This window comes from Schistocerca cancellata, chromosome 2 (genome assembly GCF_023864275.1).
Source record: "Schistocerca cancellata isolate TAMUIC-IGC-003103 chromosome 2, iqSchCanc2.1, whole genome shotgun sequence".
NCBI classification, from domain to species: Eukaryota; Metazoa; Arthropoda; class Insecta; order Orthoptera; family Acrididae; genus Schistocerca; species Schistocerca cancellata.
The window spans coordinates 144,205,797-144,227,563 of record NC_064627.1 but is presented as its reverse complement, the minus strand read 5'-3'; the positions used below and the strand labels follow the sequence as shown (position 1 = coordinate 144,227,563).

The 21,767-nt window shown below is 42.3% G+C and overlaps 1 protein-coding gene across 1 annotated transcript in view; it reads right to left on the bottom strand.

The window, feature by feature from the left end:
• The window catches only part of LOC126151976 (dehydrogenase/reductase SDR family member 11-like), a 78,300-nt gene extending 67,604 nt beyond the window's left edge, over nt 1–10,696 (bottom strand). Inside the window, exon 1 of the mRNA XM_049915976.1 lies at nt 10,550–10,696. Within this exon, the coding sequence (XP_049771933.1) occupies nt 10,550–10,687 (138 nt within the window). The 5' untranslated portion in view covers nt 10,688–10,696. The remainder of the gene's footprint in view (nt 1–10,549) is intronic.
• Between the last annotated feature and the right edge of the window lie 11,071 nt (nt 10,697–21,767).

The window sequence follows — 21,767 nt, the reverse complement described above, 5'->3', positions numbered from 1 at the left end:
TATTACAATATCAACGATTAGGTGAACATTTTAGGTGATCCGGTGCACCCTATGATTCAAATATTGCTCCCTAACAATGATGCCACACTTCAGGACTACAATGCACCCATTCACACAGCCAGGGTAGTACAATCGTGGTATGAGGAGCACGCGACCGAACTGCAGCGTATTCCCTGGTCAGTACAATCCCCGAACTTGAACATTATCGAATCCTTGTGGCCAGCATTGGAGCGCAGACTCCGGAGCAGATTTCCGCCTCCTTCGTCATTACAGGAGATAGAAGAGGTTCTGATCGAAGAGTGGAATAACATTCCACTTTAGACTATACAATCATTATATGCCAGTATTCCAAGAAGAATCGCAGCTGTATGACGGGCGATCTAACCCCTTATTAATAAGTCATTCCCAAGTTAGTACAGGTGTTCACAATATTTTCCCTATTCTGTGTACTTAGCTGAGTAGTAATTTGCTTGCCTACCATAAAGCGGACCCGGGTTCGATTCCCGGCTGGGTTGATTTTCTCCACCCGTGAACTGGGTGTTGTGCCCATCATCATCGACTCGCAAGTCGCCCGATGTGGCGTCACCTGGAATAAGACCTGCACCCAGCGGCCGAACTTCCCCGGACGGGGCTTCACGGCCAACAGTGCCTCACGATCATATTATTTCTGGGAAAAGGATGCGAGGCTCGTCTCAGCAGTCAATGTGGTACAAGCCGATCGCAAGCTTCCGCTCCCAGCATCCTCCGATCAGGCCACAGGAGCCAAGTAAGTGCATGGGTCCCGTAAGGCAACCCCTTTTGTGCCAAAAACGGCCACAAGTGGAGAGTTGCCACAAGACATTGAGAGCTCTGACTGTGGGAAGGCGAGAAATGTCAAGTAGCAAGTAATTTTGCTCAGACAAAAATTGTGCGAAAACGCGTTTTTCGTATCCTCTCTAGATCCTCCTCCTTTAATGGCATATTTGGGCGGCCAAGCACTGTTCGTCTGGTGACATGTCTGAACATTTGCTGCCCAGACAGAGATTTTTATGGAGTTTTATTGGCACAAAATATAGTTTTACGTCATTGTTATACTTCATTCATTTAATAATTAATTTCACATTTGAAACTGACAGTTTTCTCTAATCGACAGGGTGACAGTTATTGAACCACATAAAAGAAATGTAAATTAGTTACAAAGTACGACGTGCAGAGGCTTTATTCAACATCTAGAAGTCACTACACATATTCGAATTAGGTTATGACATGTTCAATAAGCCTGCCATCGTCGGAGATGATCCGGTGTAGACGAATAGCGAAACTCCGCATGACCTGCTGAAGTGTCGGAACATCGATGCTGTCGATGAAATCCTGAATGGGTGTTTTCGGCTCAGCAACGGTTTTGGGGCTACTGCTGTACACTTTGTCTCTAGAACAGCACAACAAAAAGGATTCGCATGTGTTCGTAACCGGAAAATATGGCGGCCAATCGTGGGCCATGCCAGTGGCCTCTGGGTACCTCAGAGCCACAACGCGATCCCCAAAGTGCTACTCCAGGACATGAAACACTGTCCTGCTTCGCTGGGATCAAGCTCCGTCTTGCAAGAACCATGTATTGACGAAATCGGGCTCACTATGGATAATGATGATGAAATCATTTTCCAAAACCTTCAGGTACCGTTCGGTAGTCACCGTGCCATCAAGGAATATCGCACAGATTATTCCGTGACTGGATATTGCACACCACACTGTCACCCGTTGATGATGAAGAGACTTCTCGATCGCGAAATGCAGTGTCTCAGTCCCCCAAATGCGTCAATTTTGCTTACTGACGCACCCATCCGAGTGAAAGTGATCTTCGTCGCCAAAGAAAACCATATTCACATCAGAACCCTGTTCGTCAATTCTGTGGGCAATAGTGTTGGCGAAACACAACCGCTGTTCCACGGCCCTGGGGCCTCATGGCTGATGGGTTTGAATTTTGCAGGGAAGAGTTGCAGGTCTCCCAATTGATTCCCACCTGTTGTGCAGCTCCTCCGATCGATTTCCTGGGATTGGTCTGATACACAGCGCATGTCTTCTCGATGTTTTCAGGCGCTTTAGTCCTTTTTGGACGACTGACTTTGCCAGCACTATATCACGAACACTACCCGTTCTCTCAAACCTACGAATCAAATTGTTAATTGTTAGAACACATGGACCGGTTGCCTTCAGCTTGAAGTCGGTTGCAAACTTCCTTTGAGCCGCAGTTGGGCTATTATTGCTCACATAGTAGGCCTTCACAAACGCTATGAGCTCAGGCACGCTGTACCGTGACATTCTCACGTGCAAATGGCCAAGAACAACACGGCCCATGCGCATGCACTTACTAATTCCCATCATGCCCCGCGTCCAGCCGTGCATTGTGAACGTCCTAATGCAAATTGTTCAGAAGCTTCGACGATTTTATTTCATGTAGTTCAATAATTGTCACCCTGTATTAAGGCACATGAGCGTAATAACTGATAACACTTCTGTGCTTGTCAGCTTCCTCTTACTTGCCTCTTCCCGTCGGATTTGTCGTACGGGTTTCGGCACTGTAGGTGGTGGTGGCGGAATGCCCTTTCTGAAGCGACTACGCTCCCGCGACAGAATTTGTGTATCTCAAGCGGGACGTGGTAACCAGCCCAGCATTTACCTGGCTGGATGTGGGAAACCTCTCAGAAACCAAATGCAGGCTGGCCGGCTCACCAGCCCTAGACGCCTATCCGCGAGGTGCATTCGATCTGGGGCAGTCTCAACTTCCCAACCCCCCGAAGCGGCGCGTTAAAGCGCTCGACTATCCGTGCAGGTCAGTACTGTTCAGTTCGAGGCTCATGTTGATGGCTAGGCCATACCCTTTAGTATTAGCAAAATATTCACAGTTATTTGCGGATAAATCAGAAGCACATTGCAAATGCATCTAAACATTGCTTCTGCTATTTATACTTTTTAAGCTAGAGAAAATCTCACATGGTAAATTAAAATTTCAAACTGGGAAAATCATCAATAGGCGACTTCCTCAACTGCATTTTATGGAACATGTATTAAAACCGTCCGTTTATGTATGTGTGACTGTACGAAGGAAGCACGAATGCTTGAGAATAGTTCAAACAACTACTCTCTTCAGAACTGCATGGGAGTACGCTGCCAAGCTTACTTGTTAACAAACCCGAGATTTTTAAAGACGCAAAAACACAAAGGAGGTTGTAATGTATAGGGAAACAGCCTCTCAAAAGAACCTTAGCGCTATCTTTAGTGCACCCCCAGGGCAGTCTAACCCTCACCAACCCTAACTAGTCTCGCTTATTGGAGCACCGGGTTTCTGACTTCCATCCGACCTTCCAGATTTTGTTTTTCCATGGTTTCATTGAACGTATTAACAGAAAAGAACATTGCTGATTTGTTTCCCAAATGCTGCCCTATACGACCTCGCACTCCGTTCCTAATGACCTCATATACGACAGTATGTTAAACAGCTATCTTTCTTACTTTTTCTCGTATTTCGTGTAGAGATTAGTGCTATCGGAGTAAACACTGTAAATGGTAACCAAAGGTCAGGCAGCATTATTTCATTTATTGTTCATTGACTTTACTTAGTTCTGGCACTGTGCTACTTTGGTAATGTTAGTTTGTTTTCCTTTTGTTTAATCAAATCGCACGCTAAACCACATAATGGCGCATTATAATTTGTAGTATACAACTGATCAACACGCTATTAAAATATAAATATGTTTTCGTATGATTGAGCCAGGTGAGATTTTTTTCTTTTTTTGTTTTTTGGGAGGGGAAGAGGTGGGTCCGTACCAAATGCACTACATGCATAGAGTATATTATTACTTAGCGCAGACACTCTCAATGTATAGGTGTTCCAAATAACCATCGTTTCAGAGTACCTCTTCCACCTGTAATCCTACGTAGGACAGAAATAACTTCTACTCACTCTTCAAAGAACCTGGGGACAGTTCTACACCATCACTTAGAATAGAATGGACAAACAGTTGCAGTCTGTAACAAGATATCCGCATCACTTCATTCACTACTACAGATACATCAACAAGCATTTCCTGCCGATCTTAGTTAGACATTCGTAGAATGATTAATACTTTTCGTACTTCGTTATTCTGTTCCTAGTTTTCAAGTACATTCGTATTAAAATTCGTGACGACTGGAACTGGCGTTGGATGGTTGTGTGCGATACCTTTGTGACTTTTGGTGTTTCGACCCTGTCACTCCTCGCTACGAACAATTTAAGCATTGGCATGGGAAAAGTAGTGACTGGCGAAAAGAAAACTTCTCAGACGAAAAACAATTTTATGAATTTGTTTTTACCAACGTTATTACACAAACTGCGCCGGCCGGTGTGGCCAAGAGGTTCTAAGCGCTTCAGTCTGGAACCGCGCGACCGCTACGGACGCAGGTTCGAATCCTGCTTCAGGCATGGATGTGTGTGATGTCCTTAGGTTAGTTAGCTTTAAGTAGTTCTAAGTTCTAGGGGGCTGATGACCTCAGATGTTAGGTCCCATAGTGCTAAAAGCCATTTGAACCATGCTTGAAATGGAAAACGTACACTCATGCATTGTATTACATATGACATCTGAAAAATTTGGCGTGTTTTTGTCTATGAAATCCCAGTTTCTGTAAATGAAATACACAAAATCACTCCTTATCCAAAATCAGAACGGTCGTCTTTGTACGTGTTGTAAGCACTGCAGACTACTGATTGACCTGAATTACTGTCTTTTTTTTAAAGACTTCTGTGCTGTGTCCACATTTCTATGTCATTCGCTGACAGTGTTTTTTTATGATGGGAAAATTAATGCAGCTGAGACAACCGATCTTAAATGAGCTGAGTCCAAAAACTTATCACATTCTGCAGAAAAATCAATGAAGTTCTCATCCTTCAACATTATTACACTCCTGGAAATTGAAATAAGAACACCGTGAATTCATTGTCCCAGGATGGGGAAACTTTATTGACACATTCCTGGGGTCAGATACATCACATGATCACACTGACAGAACCACAGGCACATAGACACAGGCAACAGAGCATGCACAATGTCGGCACTAGTACAGTGTATATCCACCTTTCGCAGCAATGCAGGCTGCTATTCTCCCATGGAGACGATCGTAGAGATGCTGGATGTAGTCCTGTGGAACGGCTTGCCATGCCATTTCCACCTGGCGCCTCAGTTGGACCAGCGTTCGTGCTGGACGTGCAGACCGCGTGAGACGACGCTTCATCCAGTCCCAAACGTGCTCAATGGGGGACAGATCCGGAGATCTTGCTGGCCAGGGTAGTTGACTTACACCTTCTAGAGCACATTGAGTGGCACGGGATACATGTGGACGCGTATTGTCCTGTTGGAACAGCAAGTTCCCTTGCCTGTCTAGGAATGGTAGAACGATGGGTTCGATGACGGTTTGGATGTACCGTGCACTATTCAGTGTCCCCTCGACGATCACCAGTGGTGTACGGCCAGTGTAGGAGATCGCTCCCCACACCATGATGCCGGGTGTTGGCCCTGTGTGCCTCGGTCGTATGCAGTCCTGATTGTGGCGCTCACTTGCACGGCGCCAAACACGCATACGACCATCATTGGCACCAAGGCAGAAGCGACTCTCATCGCTGAAGACGACACGTCTCCATTCGTCCCTCCATTCACGCCTGTCGCGACACCACTGGAGGCGGACTGCACGATGTTGGGGCGTGAGCGGAAGACGGCCTAACGGTGTGCGGGACCGTAGCCCAGCTTCATGGAGACGGTTGCGAATGGTCCTCGCCGATACCCCAGGAGCAACACTGTCCCTAATTTGCTGGGAAGTGGCGGTGTGGTCCCCTACGGCACTGCGTAGGATCCTACGGTCTTGGCGTGCATCCGTGCGTCGCTGCGGTCCGGTCCCAGGTCGACGGGCACGTGCACCTTCCGCCGACCACTGGCGACAACATCGATGTACTGTGGAGACCTCACGCCCCACGTGTTGAGCAATTCGGCTGTACGTCCACCCGGCCTCCCGCATGCCCACTATACGCCCTCGCTCAAAGTCCGTCAACTGCACATACGGTTCACGTCCACGCTGTCGCGGCATGCTACCAGTGTTAAAGACTGCGATGGAGCTCCGTATGCCACGGCAAACTGGCTGACACTGACGGCGGCGGTGCACAAATGCTGCGCAGCTAGCGCCATTCGACGGCCAACACCGCGGTTCCTGGTGTGTCCGCTGTGCCGTGCGTGTGATCATTGCTTGTACAGCCCTCTCACAGTGTCCGGAGCAAGTATGGTGGGTCTGACACACCGGTGTCAATGTGTTCTTTTTTCCATTTCCAGGAGTGTACATTATTACCTTACATCTTGAGCACTTAGAATCATTTCCGCTACCTCTTCTGGAATCATGCTCTTGCATTTCTTTTTCTTTTCTCATTGCTGAAAAATTCCCTATCACAAGACACATAGGAATTTCCGGAAACTAGAAATTTCAAATCCACAGAATCAAAACAGTTCTTTCAATAAGTTAAATTAGGGCCATTATAATCACACGCTTCTTATTTTGCCCTACAAAGTTCTTTGTCCATATTTTTAAATGTCGTTCGATGGTGCTGAAAGACGACAGTACTTTCAGAACACAGGATTCGACCTAATTTCCACCATGACCAACAATTCCCTCGTTCCACAAGCATTAAAAACTTTGTGGTATGTCATCAACATACAGGCACAGACTGTAATTTGGTAATTGCCTCCTATAACATATATTTGGATTAATGAAGGGGAGGGGGGGATGTAATCAGTACAAACTGTACATGAGGGCATACGTCACACCCTCTTAACGTTGTTGAGAGTGGTGGATCATGGTATTTTCCATCAGGCCTTCTCTGAATACTCATGATGTTAATTAGGCCCATCAGATATGTTCCTTGTACATTATCTGTATGTTTCCAAAACTCTGTATGAAGTTTTCGTATAGCATCATGAGAGGGGATTCAAGACACTTATAAAAGCACTTACATGTTGCCTAGGAAGGAATTTTGTGTATAAACGAATTTGGTTACACACACACGAAGCAGTGACGTAAGAGCAAAGGCACTCCGTCGTCAGGCCATAAGCGGCCCATAGGGATCCTCCGACTGCCGTGTCATCCTCAGCTGAGGATGTGGATAGGAGGGGCGTGTGGTCAGCACACCGCTCTCCCGGTCGTTATGATGGTTTTCTTTGACCGTAGCCGCTACTATTCGGTCGAGTAGCTCCTCAGTTGCATCACGAGGCTGAGTGCACCCCGAAAAATGGCAACAGCGCATGGCGGCCCGGATGGTCACCCATGCAAGTGCCGGCCACACCCATCAGCGCTTAGCTTCGGTTATCTGACGGGAACCGGTGTATCCACTGCCGCAAGGCCGTTGCCGAGGTCAGAGCAAAACGTCAGTAATTTCAACTTACCATTCTAAATGAGAGAGGTAGTGATTATATCAACATAGATTTGTATCACAACGTAGATCTGTATCACAACAACAAACACTACTACTTGTTTGCAGCACGTCTACACGCGCTCTGTTTTAAAAGCTCTGTACATACAACTTTCGCTATCCAGCGACTAAATTTTCAGCTATGTGTGGTTATACCTAGACATACTACCTTCTCTATGCCAATGGCACGACCACATGCTAGCAGGGACACATACTATCTTCTCGGTTCAAAACCTCAAAATTGAATTTTTTGGCAGTTATGACCTTTCCTATGTTAGTGCCTCAATTATCGTGGCTACTAGCTGATAAGCGATTGTTGGCTCTTCAATGTATATTACTGATTCTAAGCTCTTGGCTTTTCAGCACTAACATATCCTGTGTTTACTCGATCGTCTTCTGAATCATTGCAGTCTCTCTTATTTATCTTCAACCATTATACTGCAATCGAAACAGCACCACAGAAATACTTCCTCTCAACGAAGCAAAATCTTGTGTATAAAACGACATAACACAGCCATTTCCTCCAAATCATTTCCTGCATCAGCCTTCAAAACTTCAAAATGCATTTAATGGACCACCTTATATCACAATAACCTTGCCTCCTACACGTCTGTAGCTCACTCTCACACATCCCCCCCCCCCTCATCATTTTTCCCTGCCCATTGTTACAGAATCCTCTATCTCTTGTTTCTTAACAGCTACAGCTACAGTCATTTCAGTCTTCTCCTCTTAGCCCTTCTGTTCCTAACGTCACTAAACACGAGTTCAAAATAAACTGATCAATATTATTGTTACTCTTAATGCAGTTTATTATTATTAATGTCTTTCTGTTATTTTATAATAATGGTATCCTCCAGGTAATAATAATTTTCACTATAGGTGATACACAGTACACATCCGGAAAGAATTCACCGAACTGTATTGATATTTAAAAAATCATAAATCGTTTATTTTTCAGTCCCAGCTGCACAATTTTTTACAGTGCGACTAGTTTAGCTCTCCCTGGATGACCATCAGATGTATGTGATTGTGTCACCAACCAGTCATGTTTTTATCTGATACAGACACGACGTGTTGCTTATTCTACTACCTAGATCTGAAAATTATCCAGGGAGCTGTAAACTAGACATACTGGAGAAAAATGAACAGCTGGGAATGAAAAATAATATACATTCATTTAGTAATGAATGGGCCGAGAATGTTTCTTTAATTGCGATGTAAGACCGGGATTTGAGGCCCTTTTCTGGTCAGGCCAATTCTGGAACATGACCGTCTTATAAATACTTTGTAGATCACCTGCCAGAAGTACAGCGGGCAGTGAGTGCAGGCTACAGGGCATGTCGTGTACTGTACACTTTCCAGAGAGGCCTGCTCGATGACAGGTAAACACGTGGCACACTGGCTGGCCTCTGTCACTGTGCATCTGCCAGGTGGTCGACGGAGTGCTTCTATGATCGCAATCTTCCAGAATTTGTCGTTAACGTTATGAAGGATAACTAAGACTTCGTAAATCACGATGATGGCGCAACTCAGTGAGAATTTCTTATGAAAACTTTTGACTGTGCCCGTTGCATATAGAATATAAATGTAGCGTTTATTCGAATTTTTGTTTTGTTGTGCAGGTAACCCATTGATGTTCTTTTGAACGTAACTATTCATAACATAATAAATGTATATCAATACATTTGTGATGTCTTCTGACTAAAAACGAGCCAGCCGCCGATTTCAAGATGATCAAGATTGTTTCATTGTACTGTGGTACAGACGATGCTGTTCAAATGTATACGGGGTTTTTGTATACTCTGTTCGTGAGTTTCTTAACAATATGCATTCGATTATTGGAATGAACTTCGCTTACAGCTTCGAGCAGATAAACGCAACGCCATTTCACCTTTTTGCAACAACTGACAGTTTTTTCTTTGTTCTAGGAAAAGTAGGAGTAACTGCCGTTATTTTTTAGGCTTTGTATTGCACTTTAATGCATTACGAAGTCTCTATTCTAAATAATTATTTGACATGGCTTCCTAGTCAAAGAATAAATGTCCCGAAAAACATCGATTTGGGGCTACGGCACGCAGGACATTAGTGATTTGTTACAGTTTTTGTCAGATTTTAAAAAGGGAAAAATTTTGTCCAAAACATATTTCCATCTTTTAAACCTTCGTTCATTCTTGGGAACGCTTAAATATTAAGCGGACGTAATCATTCGCTTCGTATAATATACAAGAAATACAGCTCCTATTCTGACAACCTTAAAATAACCATAATAGTTTGGAGATCCGTATAATCCAGAGGAAATGACTCTCTTATATATACGTTAGCTACAAGAGAACATACAGTGGGGTGAGATATAGCACGCTGCCACACTATCCAATTTATCTGGCACTTCAGTAGTAAGTGTAAGACCATGCAGTATCATTAATCGTAATTACGTATTGTCTCGCTACATTTTCAACATATAAAGCGCCTTTCACTAGCGTGTTAGCCGTGATTATACCTTTGTGGTACGTATAATTATTCTCTATTCCTATTGTTAATAATAATATGTATGTAAAACAGGGAAAAATCTAGTAATAGTTTTCGGTCTTACTGAAGAATGTAAAAAAACAGCGTTTCACGAAAGTCACGTAGTTACGCTAGTTTGATGTTGGTGACATGCGCAGTGCACTAAACTCACATCATAGATACTACTATTCTGCATTGCTCGTACGCGACATCACCTGAAGATCTAAAACAGCCGTCCTGCACAGAAGACACCCTAAAAATTTCAAAAATGTCGATAGTTGCACTCTGCACGAAAGATTATGAAAAGAGAAACCTCTGCTCAAAGTTCGTCATGGGCGAATGCTTCCGTTTTGTGAACTCGCTACATGCCTTTCTTACATCCCGACTCTCTTATCACAGCACTGTTCGTCCAATCCTTTTATGAGATATGTAAATACTGCAGCTAATATTACTGCTAAAGAACCTTGGATCTAATTACCTACTATGAATTAGCAGTGGCCTCAGTGTAGTGTATTGTGCGTTTAAATGCTTTCTTGATAACAGGCGTGTTATCCCGAATACATTACAGTGCTGGAGAGTCCTTACCTTAACTTTTTCGACCCTCCTGGCCATTCCCACGACGGTGAGTCCATGCTTCAGCAGCGCCTGCACTATGGCAGCACCGATGCCCGCGCTGGCGCCAGTAACCAGTGCGACGCGTCCCTCGTATTTCTCGATGCCCATCGCTGCGTGAACTGACCACCTGCCACAACTGAGTGACTAGCTAGACTAGTCCGCGGAGGCTGCAAACATTTCTGCAGGTACCGGTGGTTTACGTTTTGTAACGCTAAGCGTATTGCGTCATGCCTCAAGCGCACTAGTTCGCTTATCTCTGCCACACCGTGTAGCCAACAAAACGACTATCCACTAGTTAAACGCTTAGGCAGACAAAAGATTTAGTCAGATCCTAATAATTGTTTTAATTGACACATCACCAGCTTACTTTGGTGGTAAAAAGACGTATAAACTTTTTGATGGATAACAGCATATACGAATCGCGTTTATAGCTTTTCATCTCAGTATACTCTATTGCTTATTATTAGAAACCTGATTATATGAATTTGCATGCTATATATTCATTTGCATATTTGGCTCCTTTTCACAGGTTATTGTATATTTTAACTAAAAACTAGTGACGATGCAAATTTTCGCACTATGTTTATAATTTAGATGGGCGGTCTCTAGCCCGATCTAGTTTGCATGTCTCACAGATTCACCGCGACCTAGGAACTGCGTACAGTCGCTAATCGAGAGGCCACTGCCTAGACAAATCATTACAAAAGAGGAACAGGAACAGGCAGACACGGTCAATGCTCATGCGCTCGCGCCCCCTGTCAGTCTTCTCCGACCGTAACGCGTCGTCAACAATTAAATTAAACTACACAAGCTTTTAGTCGCACATCTATTGTTTCAGGTCAGCTTTCTATTCACTTGTACACAGTTGAACGTGTTTAAGACGTGTAGTGTGTAACGTGTTGGGCGCTATGTCGCCCTGAAAAAGAAACGTCGTTTCGTGGATACCTGACCACCCGGAACATTTACATACGATGGAATTGTTTTATATTGTCGAGTTTGAGAGAAAAACGTTTCGCGTAAAAAAAGGTTTAAAATAGACAGTATTTCAAGACAAGTCTTCATATCGGAGCAATGCAGAAGGAAGGACCACAACAAGCTCGTGAAGCTAACGTTTTAGACCTCATAGCAACAAATAGACCGGAACTTTTCGACTCCGTGAATGTAGAAGAGGGTATCAGTGATCATAAGTCAGTGGTTGCATCAATAACTACAAGTGTAATAAGAAATGCCAAGAAAGGAAGGAAAATATATTTGCTTAACAAGAGTGATAGGGCACAAATCGCAGAATATCTGAGTGACCACCATCAAACGTTCATTTCTGAGGAAGAGGATGTGGAACAAAAATGGAAAAAATTCAGAAACATCGTCCAGTACGCCTTAGATAAGTTCGTACCGACTAAGGTCCAAAGCGAGGGGAAAGATCCACCGTGGTATAACAATCATGTACGAAAGGTACTACGGAAACAAAGAAAGCTTCATCATAGGTTTAAGAGTAGTCGAATCATAGCTGATAAGGAAAAGCTGAACGAAGCGAAAAAGAGCGTAAAGAGAGCAATGAGAGAAGCATTCAACGAATTCGAACATAAAACATTGGCAAACAATCTAAACAAGAACCCTAAAAAGTTTTGGTCATATGTAAAATCGGTAAGCGGATCTAAATCCCCTATTCAGTCACTCGTTGACCACGATGGCACCGAAACAGAGGACGACCGAAGAAAGGCAGACATACTGAATTCAGTGTTCCGAAACTGTTTCACTGCGGAAAATCGTAACACGGTCCCTGACTTCAGCCGTCGCACGGACGCCAAAATGGAAAATATTGAAATAAACGATATCGGAATTGAAAAACAACTGCTATCACTTAGTAGCGGAAAAGCATCCGGACCAGACGAGATACCCTTAAGATTCTACAGTGATCATGCTAAAGAACTTGCCCCCTTTCTATCAGCAATTTATCGTAGATCGCTGGAAGAACGTAAAGTACCTAGCGACTGGAAGAAAGCGCAGGTCGTTCCCATTTTCAAGAAGGGTCATAAATCAGATGCGAATAATTATAGGCCTATTTCGCTTACGTCAATCTGTTGTAGAATAATGGAACATGTTTTGTGTTCTCGTATTATGACGTTCTTAGATAATACAAATCTCCTTCTTCATAACCAACATGGATTCCGCAAACAGAGATCATGTGAAACTCAGCTCGCCCTATTTGCCCAAGAAATTCACAGTGCCGTAGACACTGGCGAGCAGATTGATGCCGTATTCCTGGACTTCAGGAAGGCATTTGATACGGTTCCGCACTTACGTTTAGTGAAAAAAATACGAGCTTACGGAATATCGGACCAGGTTTGTGATTGGATTCAGGATTTCCTAGAAGAAAGAACACAACATGTCATTCTTAACGGTTCAAAATCTGCAGATGTAGAGGTAATTTCGGGAGTACCGCAAGGAAGCGTGATAGGACCTTTATTGTTTACAATATACATAAATGACTTAGTTGACAACATCGGTAGCTCCGTGAGGCTATTTGCAGATGACACGGTTGTCTACAAGAAGGTAGCAACATCAGAAGACTCGTACGTACTCCAGGAGGACCTGCAGAGGATTAATGCATGGTGCGACAGCTGGCAGCTTTCCCTAAACGTAGATAAATGTAATATAATGCGCATACATAGGGGCAGAAATCCATTCCAGTACGATTATGCCATAGGTGGTAAATCATTGGAAGCGGTAACGACCGTAAAATACTTAGGAGTTACTATCCGGAGCGATCTGAAGTGGAATGATCACATAAAACAAATAGTGGGAAAAGCAGGCGCCAGGTTGAGATTCATAGGAAGAATTCTAAGAAAATGTGACTCATCGACGAAAGAAGTAGCTTACAAAACGCTTGTTCGTCCGATTCTTGAGTATTGCTCATCAGTATGGGACCCTTACCAGGTTGGATTAATAGAAGAGATAGACATGATCCAGCGAAAAGCAGCGCGATTCGTCATGGGGACATTTAGTCAGCGCGAGAGCGTTACGGAGATGCTGAACAAGCTCCAGTGGCGGACACTTCAAGAAAGGCGTTACGCAATACGGAGAGGTTTATTATCGAAATTACGAGAGAGCACATTCCGGGAAGAGATGGGCAACATATTACTACCGCCCACATATATCTCGCGTAATGATCACAACGAAAAGATCCGAGAAATTAGAGCAAATACGGAGACTTACAAGCAGTCGTTCTTCCCACGCACAATTCGTGAATGGAACAGGGAAGGGGGGATCAGATAGTGGTACAATAAGTACCCTCCGCCACACACCGTAAGGCGGCTCGCGGAATGTAGATGTAGATGTAGAACAACTTCTGACAACAGCAAGTTGCAGTGGCAGGGATTTGCCCAAATGTAACCAAAAAAAAAATTGGTTTAACATGAACCTATGTGAAGCATTCATTGCAATCGAACTTACAAGCCCCCTCCTCAAGGGCTTCCTGTGCAAATATTGCTTAAATCAAAATATACTCGATGAATCAACGTTGCGTAAAAACTACATACCGACAATTTACGTAAGAAATACGCAGTGAACTCAAGGCGAGCATTATCTGGATTTCAGCCGACGAAACTGCAGACACTTGTGGCCGTTACATTGCAAATTTAATCGTTGGTGCTTTAAAAGAAGAGTATTCTTTTTCCTATTTAGCGGCCTGCAAAGAACATGAAAAAGTAAATCATTCTACGATCGAAAGATTTGTGAATGAGGATATCAGAAAAATATTTTCAGAATCTTCTGCAGATGAAAGGGTGTGTATGTTTATTGCTGAAGTTGCTCCCTATATGATCAAAACAGGAAAAGCTCTCCGAGTATTTTATCCCAATTTGATTCATTTGACGTGCTTTAAACTGATTTCCCACATAAAGAACGTGCTTCTAAAGACTCCTGCTCGCATCAAGACCTGCAAAGGAAAACTGCCAAACGTGCCTTTACCTCCCGAACCAGCGGTAACTCGTTGGGATACGTAGGTCGTAGTTGTATTGTTTTACAATGAACGTTTCGAGGCCGTTAGAGGGGTAGTAAACGACTTACATATTTCAGAGGCTTTGGCAGTTTGCCAGTGCAAGGAAGCTTTTAATGATTCCGATATTAAAAAGAAATTTCTGTGATTTGCAAGCATTTTTCCCCATATACTTGCAAGTATTACAAAACTTGAAACTCAAGGTTTGGCGCTGAATGAATCTATTCATTAACGAACAAAATTATTCTAGTGAACTCTTCCTTGCCGCAGGTATTTCCAAGAAAATTTAAAGAAAAGTTTGAAAACATTTTAAACAATAACCCAGGCTTTGAATCCTTGTGCCAAATTGATAGCTTTATTAATGGGACGGGTGAACTTTTACCAGAAACCATAAGTGCCAACATAGCACCCAAATTCAGATACTACCCAGTTACCTCAGTTGATGTAGAACGGTCCTTTTCTGCTAATAAAAATGTTTTGCGTGATCGAAGACACAATCTTACTACCGGTCATTTGGAACAGTATATGGTCGTTTATGTTTACAATAGTAGAAAAATGTAAAATAAATTGTAAATGACGTGACGTTTTGGCACTAATTAACAGTTAATGCTGCTCAAAAAAATTCATGATAGTATGTTTTTTAAATAAAATATTACGGACTTTTTGAACGGGCCCCTCTGCGTGCGATATATCTCGAAGTTGGTCCTGTACATGTCGACTGTTTCGCCATGACTCACTCGCATCGCATCTGCTTCTTGCCGACAACAACAGCAGAGAAGGAACAATTCTTGAAACACGGTACGCGTCCCCATTTTGCGAATTTTTAGAAAATAATCCCAGAAAGGCCCCATTCCTAACCACTACCAGAAAGTATTCAGAAAATGATATCAGCGTTCTAAATGTACCGATTTTTCGCGTGGCCGGCGCTCTTCCTCGTAATTGATATGCACAGGTTCGAGTTTGACATACTGTACATAGTAACTACCACGTTCTTCTTCTTCTTCTTCTTCTTCGCGGATGGACCACTTAGGACCACGCGTAATCAACATTGGTTGGCCTTCCTTTTCGCCCAGTATTCCTTCACACGCAACGAATGGGCTAGTTTTCGTTGCCCAGACCACGTTTGTCGGTTAGTTTTTCTCTCTACTTCCTCAAACCCCGTGCGTTTGTGATTTTTCTGATTTCATTTCTTTCATGTAGATTTAGAGACCCTAATTCTCTCAGGTCTTTTTCCGTCTGTTTCTACCAGTTCGGTCTTATAGTTTTGTTCTTTAAAAAATGAATTTTGTGCGTTAACCTGTTTGAGTCCACTCTTTCTAAATGCCCCATGATTTTGATTCTTCTCATGCGCATTGTGTCTGTTATTTTGGAGATATTTTTATATATTTCTGCATTGGGTTTCGGATAATGCACACCATCTTTAGTTCTTTGTCCTAGGAATTTCCTCATTATGTTCTTTTATTATTTGGTCCTGCATATTTCGACACTTTTCATACATTTTTAAGCATTTTTCATGCATGTTTACAGGCATATTTTAAGATTCTTATGATGTATATAATCCGGTCTCTGCTTATTAGTAACGTTTACTGTTCTGGTGATTTAATCGTTCCTATATTCCTACACCCGTTTCAGTAAGGAACACATGTGAGATTTCACTCAAGTGAGGTTTTAGGCGCTTTAAGAACTGTAACGCAGGACTTCATACTTTACGCAAAGCCTTTTGTTTCACTACAGTATCCTTTTTTGAAATACATAATTCTGAAAGTACACTGGTAAGGATTTATCTGAACTGAGAAATTAGTCTTACTTTAACAACTTTTAATATTCATATGAATATTCTCTTCCCATATGACTTGTTTCCGTAATCCTTATCCAGCCACATGAGTTGTCATTTCCGTCCTTGTTGGTCCTGCGTTCGATTAAAATAATATTTTTGGTAATATATTACCCCAGTGGTCATAAGTCGCCAAACTTTTCATCTCACAGGAGCAATTACATCTAAAGTCTTTAATTATTTGTTAGATATATTCGTATTTCTGCCCTCTTCTCAAGTTATTACGCTCTACTGCTGGAAATTATTCCCTGATTTCTTGATAGATGTCCTATCGTCCTGCATCTTTTTCTAGCCAACTTATTCCTTTCCTCGTTTATTTTGTGTATAACCTCCACGATTTCTACATTTTAGGTCCTCCAAATTTTCAACTTTCCACATCTCAAACACTTCTTTTGTTTCCCGGTATACTCTCACCCTCAATTTTAGTCTCGTTCCTGAACATTGCTGTTATTTCCGTCATTGCTTCTTCGGGGTTTAGATTGAACACAAGGGGCGAAAGAATACATCCCTGTTTAATATCTTTAACAATTGGGGCACTTCGTTCTTGGTGTTCCATTCTTGTTGTTTCCTTTCGGTTCTTTTAATCTATTATATGCTAACAATAAATCTGTAAAACTGTCGTGTGCGCCTGTCTGTTTGAACACGCTTCTCCAATACTACTAGACAACATTTCATGCGGTTCACGCAGATAACTTGAGCATAGCTTGGGCTACCGTATAGGCTTCATTTCATCTAAATCATATCACGTAAGTAAGATATTGTGATTTTAGGTTTTATCCAAAACCGTCTATCTGCCTGTTTTTTCTGTTTTAACCAAATAAAATGGTTCAAATGGCTCTGAGCACTATGGGACTCAACTGCTGTGGTCATAAGTCCCCTAGAACTTAGAACTACTTAAACCTAACTAACCTAAGGACATCACACACATCCATGCCCGAGGCAGGATTCGAACCTGCGACCGTAGCGGTCGTGCGTTTCCAGACTCTGTTTTAACACTCTAATCTCCAAACTACTAGAGGAACTTTATATAGTTTGCAGAGGTAATATGAGAATAGCTTGGGGCAACGAATAGGCTTCATTTCATCAAAATCGGATCAGGGGAAAAAACTCTCGTGATTTAAAGATTTATCTAAAATCGTTGTATCTATCTGTTTCCCTGTTTTAACACGCTGATCTCCAAAACCACCAGACGAATTTTCAAGGTGACTTGGGGCAGGGTATTATTTTATCAAAATCGGATCACAAAGAGAAAACGATATCTAGATTAAAATTTTATTCGAACCAGTCGTATGTGCTTGTTTGAGCAAGCTAACCTTTTTCATGGGGTTTTCACAGATATTTTATTCATAACTTGGGGCACCGTAAGGGATTTATTGCATCAAAATCGCATCACCAAAAAAAGGGATGTCGTAATTGCAAGTTTTATCCGTAGTACTGTCATAAAAGCGAAAGTAGCGCTGTCTGTTGCTTGAACTCAGGAAGAACATGGGCTCCTTTAGAAAGTATCTGGGAGCAGATACTGATTGATTTGAAGAATATTAAACGAATCAGAGAAAAATATTTACTCTTTGAAGAAGCTGTTTACTCTTTGACTTTAGACCTTTATCGTATCTGTGAAAGTACTTTCATTGGGTGATGCGAGCTAAGTGATACGACTGAAAGTAATGAATACAGTGTTGACTTAAAACATCCAAAGATCAACACTATTGGTTGAATAATGTACACAGTTTATAATGTATAGCTATTTCAGTGCCACGATACATAGATGCGTTCTCCTGCCCATGCTCCTCTGTACGCACTGTTCAGCAGGGACATGGCACAAGCCGATGCATCATGCGTTGGGACAGCTTGGGACGAGAGAAAGCAAGTCGCGTATCAGTAGCTTTGAAGCGCGCTGTGCACATCACGATCTACAGTTACCCAAATCGACAGACACGTGAGGGCAGCTGATGTTATTGCATGTACGGTAACTTACTTACCATCACAACAAAACTTATAATAGGCAAGTGCATCTGTTGGTAACATTACCTGACTTTCCCTATAGCTTTCGATTTAAAAAAAGTACGTTGCAATACTTGCTAAAGAAAACGTTTCCTTATTTGGAAAATATAGTTATTACTACTAAATGACTCAACAGATGTTAACTATCCAAAGATAACTTATCAATACAGGAGACAGATATTAATTTGTTTACAGCATTTTGCTCAAGACGCTGTATTACAGATGATACATTAGCCTGTAGCTAAGATAGAATTCTTGATAGTCTAATATTTCTAGCATAGCCTAACTCTTCGCAGATGCATAACATCGATATGTCGTCCAGGAGCACTACATATTGCACTGTGTGCGCAAAGTCTTCTGTTATGTATTATATGGCATTTTAATGATAGTTGCAGGAAGAGATAACACATTACTTGGCCGATTTTTCTTCAAAAAGGGCGCATCCAATTTCTTCCCCCTGCCTAACTTTTTCACATATTTCCAAAAAATTCAATATCAGAGGCTCATTTAAACATCTAATCTTCGCCACTTTAGAAATGCGTTTAAGAATATCACATATATACAGGATGACAAAAAATTCACGCCCTCGGACTTCGCAGCGCGATTCCTCACATCTGGCCATATAAAACTGTCCCTCACAAAACTTCGCCCTGCGCCTATTTCGGGCAGTCAATGGACGTTAAAGATTAGCAATCTGGCAACACTGTAATCACATGTACGGTAACTACTTCTGTCAGCAAACAGAGCACTGACGTGCAATGGATAGTGTTTTGGGTTGGCATACTGGAAGTCGTTGGTTCGATTCTGAGTTGAAGCATATTTTTTGTTTCTGTTTGCTAAAAGTAGTGTGCTTGGTACGGTATCTGGTCTTAACAGTCATTCAGCGATTACAGTGCCCCTTACAAAACATCTGCAGTTACGTACTACGGACACAAAAATGGAAGTACAATTATTTTCATTGGTCAACTTGTAATGTAGCCTTTTGCACGTCGTGGAGGCAAACTGTTTCGCGCAACTGCACCTACTAGATCCCAAATCTGTTTTCTAAGTACCCTCCGCCAAATTGCGCCACCGAAATTATTTGCAAAGCACGTTGCTAGCCCTACTGGTGACATAAGGTCCTAACGGTGTTAATGGACCTGAACGTGGCAAGAATAATAGTTGGTACTAATCGATGGGACCACAGGATGGAGGTACACACAAAACAAGTTCGGAATCTAGTAGATGCAGTGGTGCGAAACAATTTGCGTCCACGACACGCAAAAGGTTTCTTTAAAAGCTGACAAATGAAAACGATTGTATTCCGATTTCTATGTTCGTAATACGTAACTGCATATGTTTTGTAGAAGACCTACTGTAATCGCTGTAGGACGACTAAGACCGCAGATACCGTACCACAGAGACTACTTTCAGCAAATAAAAACAAATAATGTACGACCCAGAATCGAAGCCTCGATCTGCTGCATGCTAACCCAAAAGTCTACCGCGTCAACTGCACAGCACTATTACTATCCCCTGACAGAGATAGTTACAGTACACGTGATTACAATGTTGCCTGATTGGCGATCCTTAAGTCCATTTACTGCCCGAAATACGCGCAGGACGAAATTGTGAGACTTTTTGTACTGTATGTGAGGAATCACGGTGCGCGAATTTTTCCTCACCCTGTATATTATGCGTAAATTTCCTGACACAGAAAGTGAGGCAGCCAGAAGGGGACGAGGAAATGTAATGAGACTTCATTGGTTGAGAGAGTATGTGATGTTATTTCAGTGATTACAAAGTCATGTCAGATTTACAAAGAACTTGGCAGTGTGAGCCCATTCATCAGCGTGACGTTGCACAACGTCTGATCTGGATGCATCCAGTGCTTCGGTTGGGGAGGGTGTCATGAAGCTGTTGTATCTTCTCCTGACGCAAGCTGGCATGTAAATGTTACTAGTCAATGAATCATGGATTATTGCCACTCTTAACTGTACCGTAAAACTGAATGCCACAATGTGATCCTCTCTCCAATATCGCCGCAAAGCAGTCCACTGCTAGGACCAAAACTATTTCTGTCGCAACAGGTTCCATCCAACTGCGTTCTAAATAAAAAGTTATTATATCTCAGAGACTCCCGGCGAGGTTCAGCTAGATATGGCGACCCTGTCCTTCGACTAAGGAAATATGATATACAAAAAATCTTCACAAAGACGAAAAGATGATACGCAAGAAATATTCATAAATAATTCCATTTACTTAAAATGAATAAATATTTTATTCATGTTCTGTAAACTATATCTTGCAGAAGAAAAGATACACTCGCAGAAGAATGACAGTACTCGCGTCGGTTGAGACGTGCAATAATGGTATTTTATTGTGAAACAATAGTATCAGCAACGATACGCATAACTGAAGAAAGATCGAAATACACGAAATGAACGCTCTACTGCAGTGCTCGTTAAACCGTATTACGTGTTTGTGCAGCCGGGGTTCTCAGCCTATTTTATAACAATTTGATTCTCGTATCTAACAAAAACGACAACTAACGTTAACAGGTTCTGAAGAGCGTATTTTTCTTGTTCAGTAACAAACAAATATACCTACAGAGACGGTAATATTGTAAGATGTGCCTAATTTTAATTGACGCAGGGGCTGTGTGGCTTGGACTGGGCGGTTTTTTAGGTCAGACAGTCTTGGGAAAAATCAAAAAGGGCTCCAGTCTCAAAAGGTACAGGGAAAAGAAACGACGAGAATCGACCAAGCAACAGACGGTATTGTAAATTGTCGTAGCTGTGTACCAGAGCTTCAAGCGCTGATAGAAAGCACTGAAGCCGAAATAGTTATAGGAACAGAAAGCTGGCTAAAGCTGGAAATAAATTCTGCCGAAATTTTTACAGAGGCGCTAACCGTGTTCAGAAAGGATAGATTAAATAAAGTAGATGGTGGGGTGTTTTTCCCTGTTGGTAGTAGTTTATCTTGTAGTGAAGTTGAAATAGGTAGTTCCTGCGAATTACTATGGGTAAAGGTTATACTCAACAGCAGTACTAAAATAAAAATTGAGTCCTTCTACCGACTCCCCGACTCACATGATATAATAGCTGAACGCTTCAAAGAAAAATTGAATCTCATTACAAATAAGAACCCCATTCATACAGTTATAATTGGTGGAGACTTCAATCTACCCTCGATTTGTTGGCGAAAATACATGTTCAAAGCCCTGGTAAACAGAAAACATCTTCCGAAATTGCACTAAATGCTTTCTCTGAGAATTAATTTGAACATTTAGTTCATGAGCTCACAAAATTGTAACTGGTTGCGAAAACACACTTGACCTCTTAGCCACAAATAATCCCGTGGAGCGAGGTTCAAAA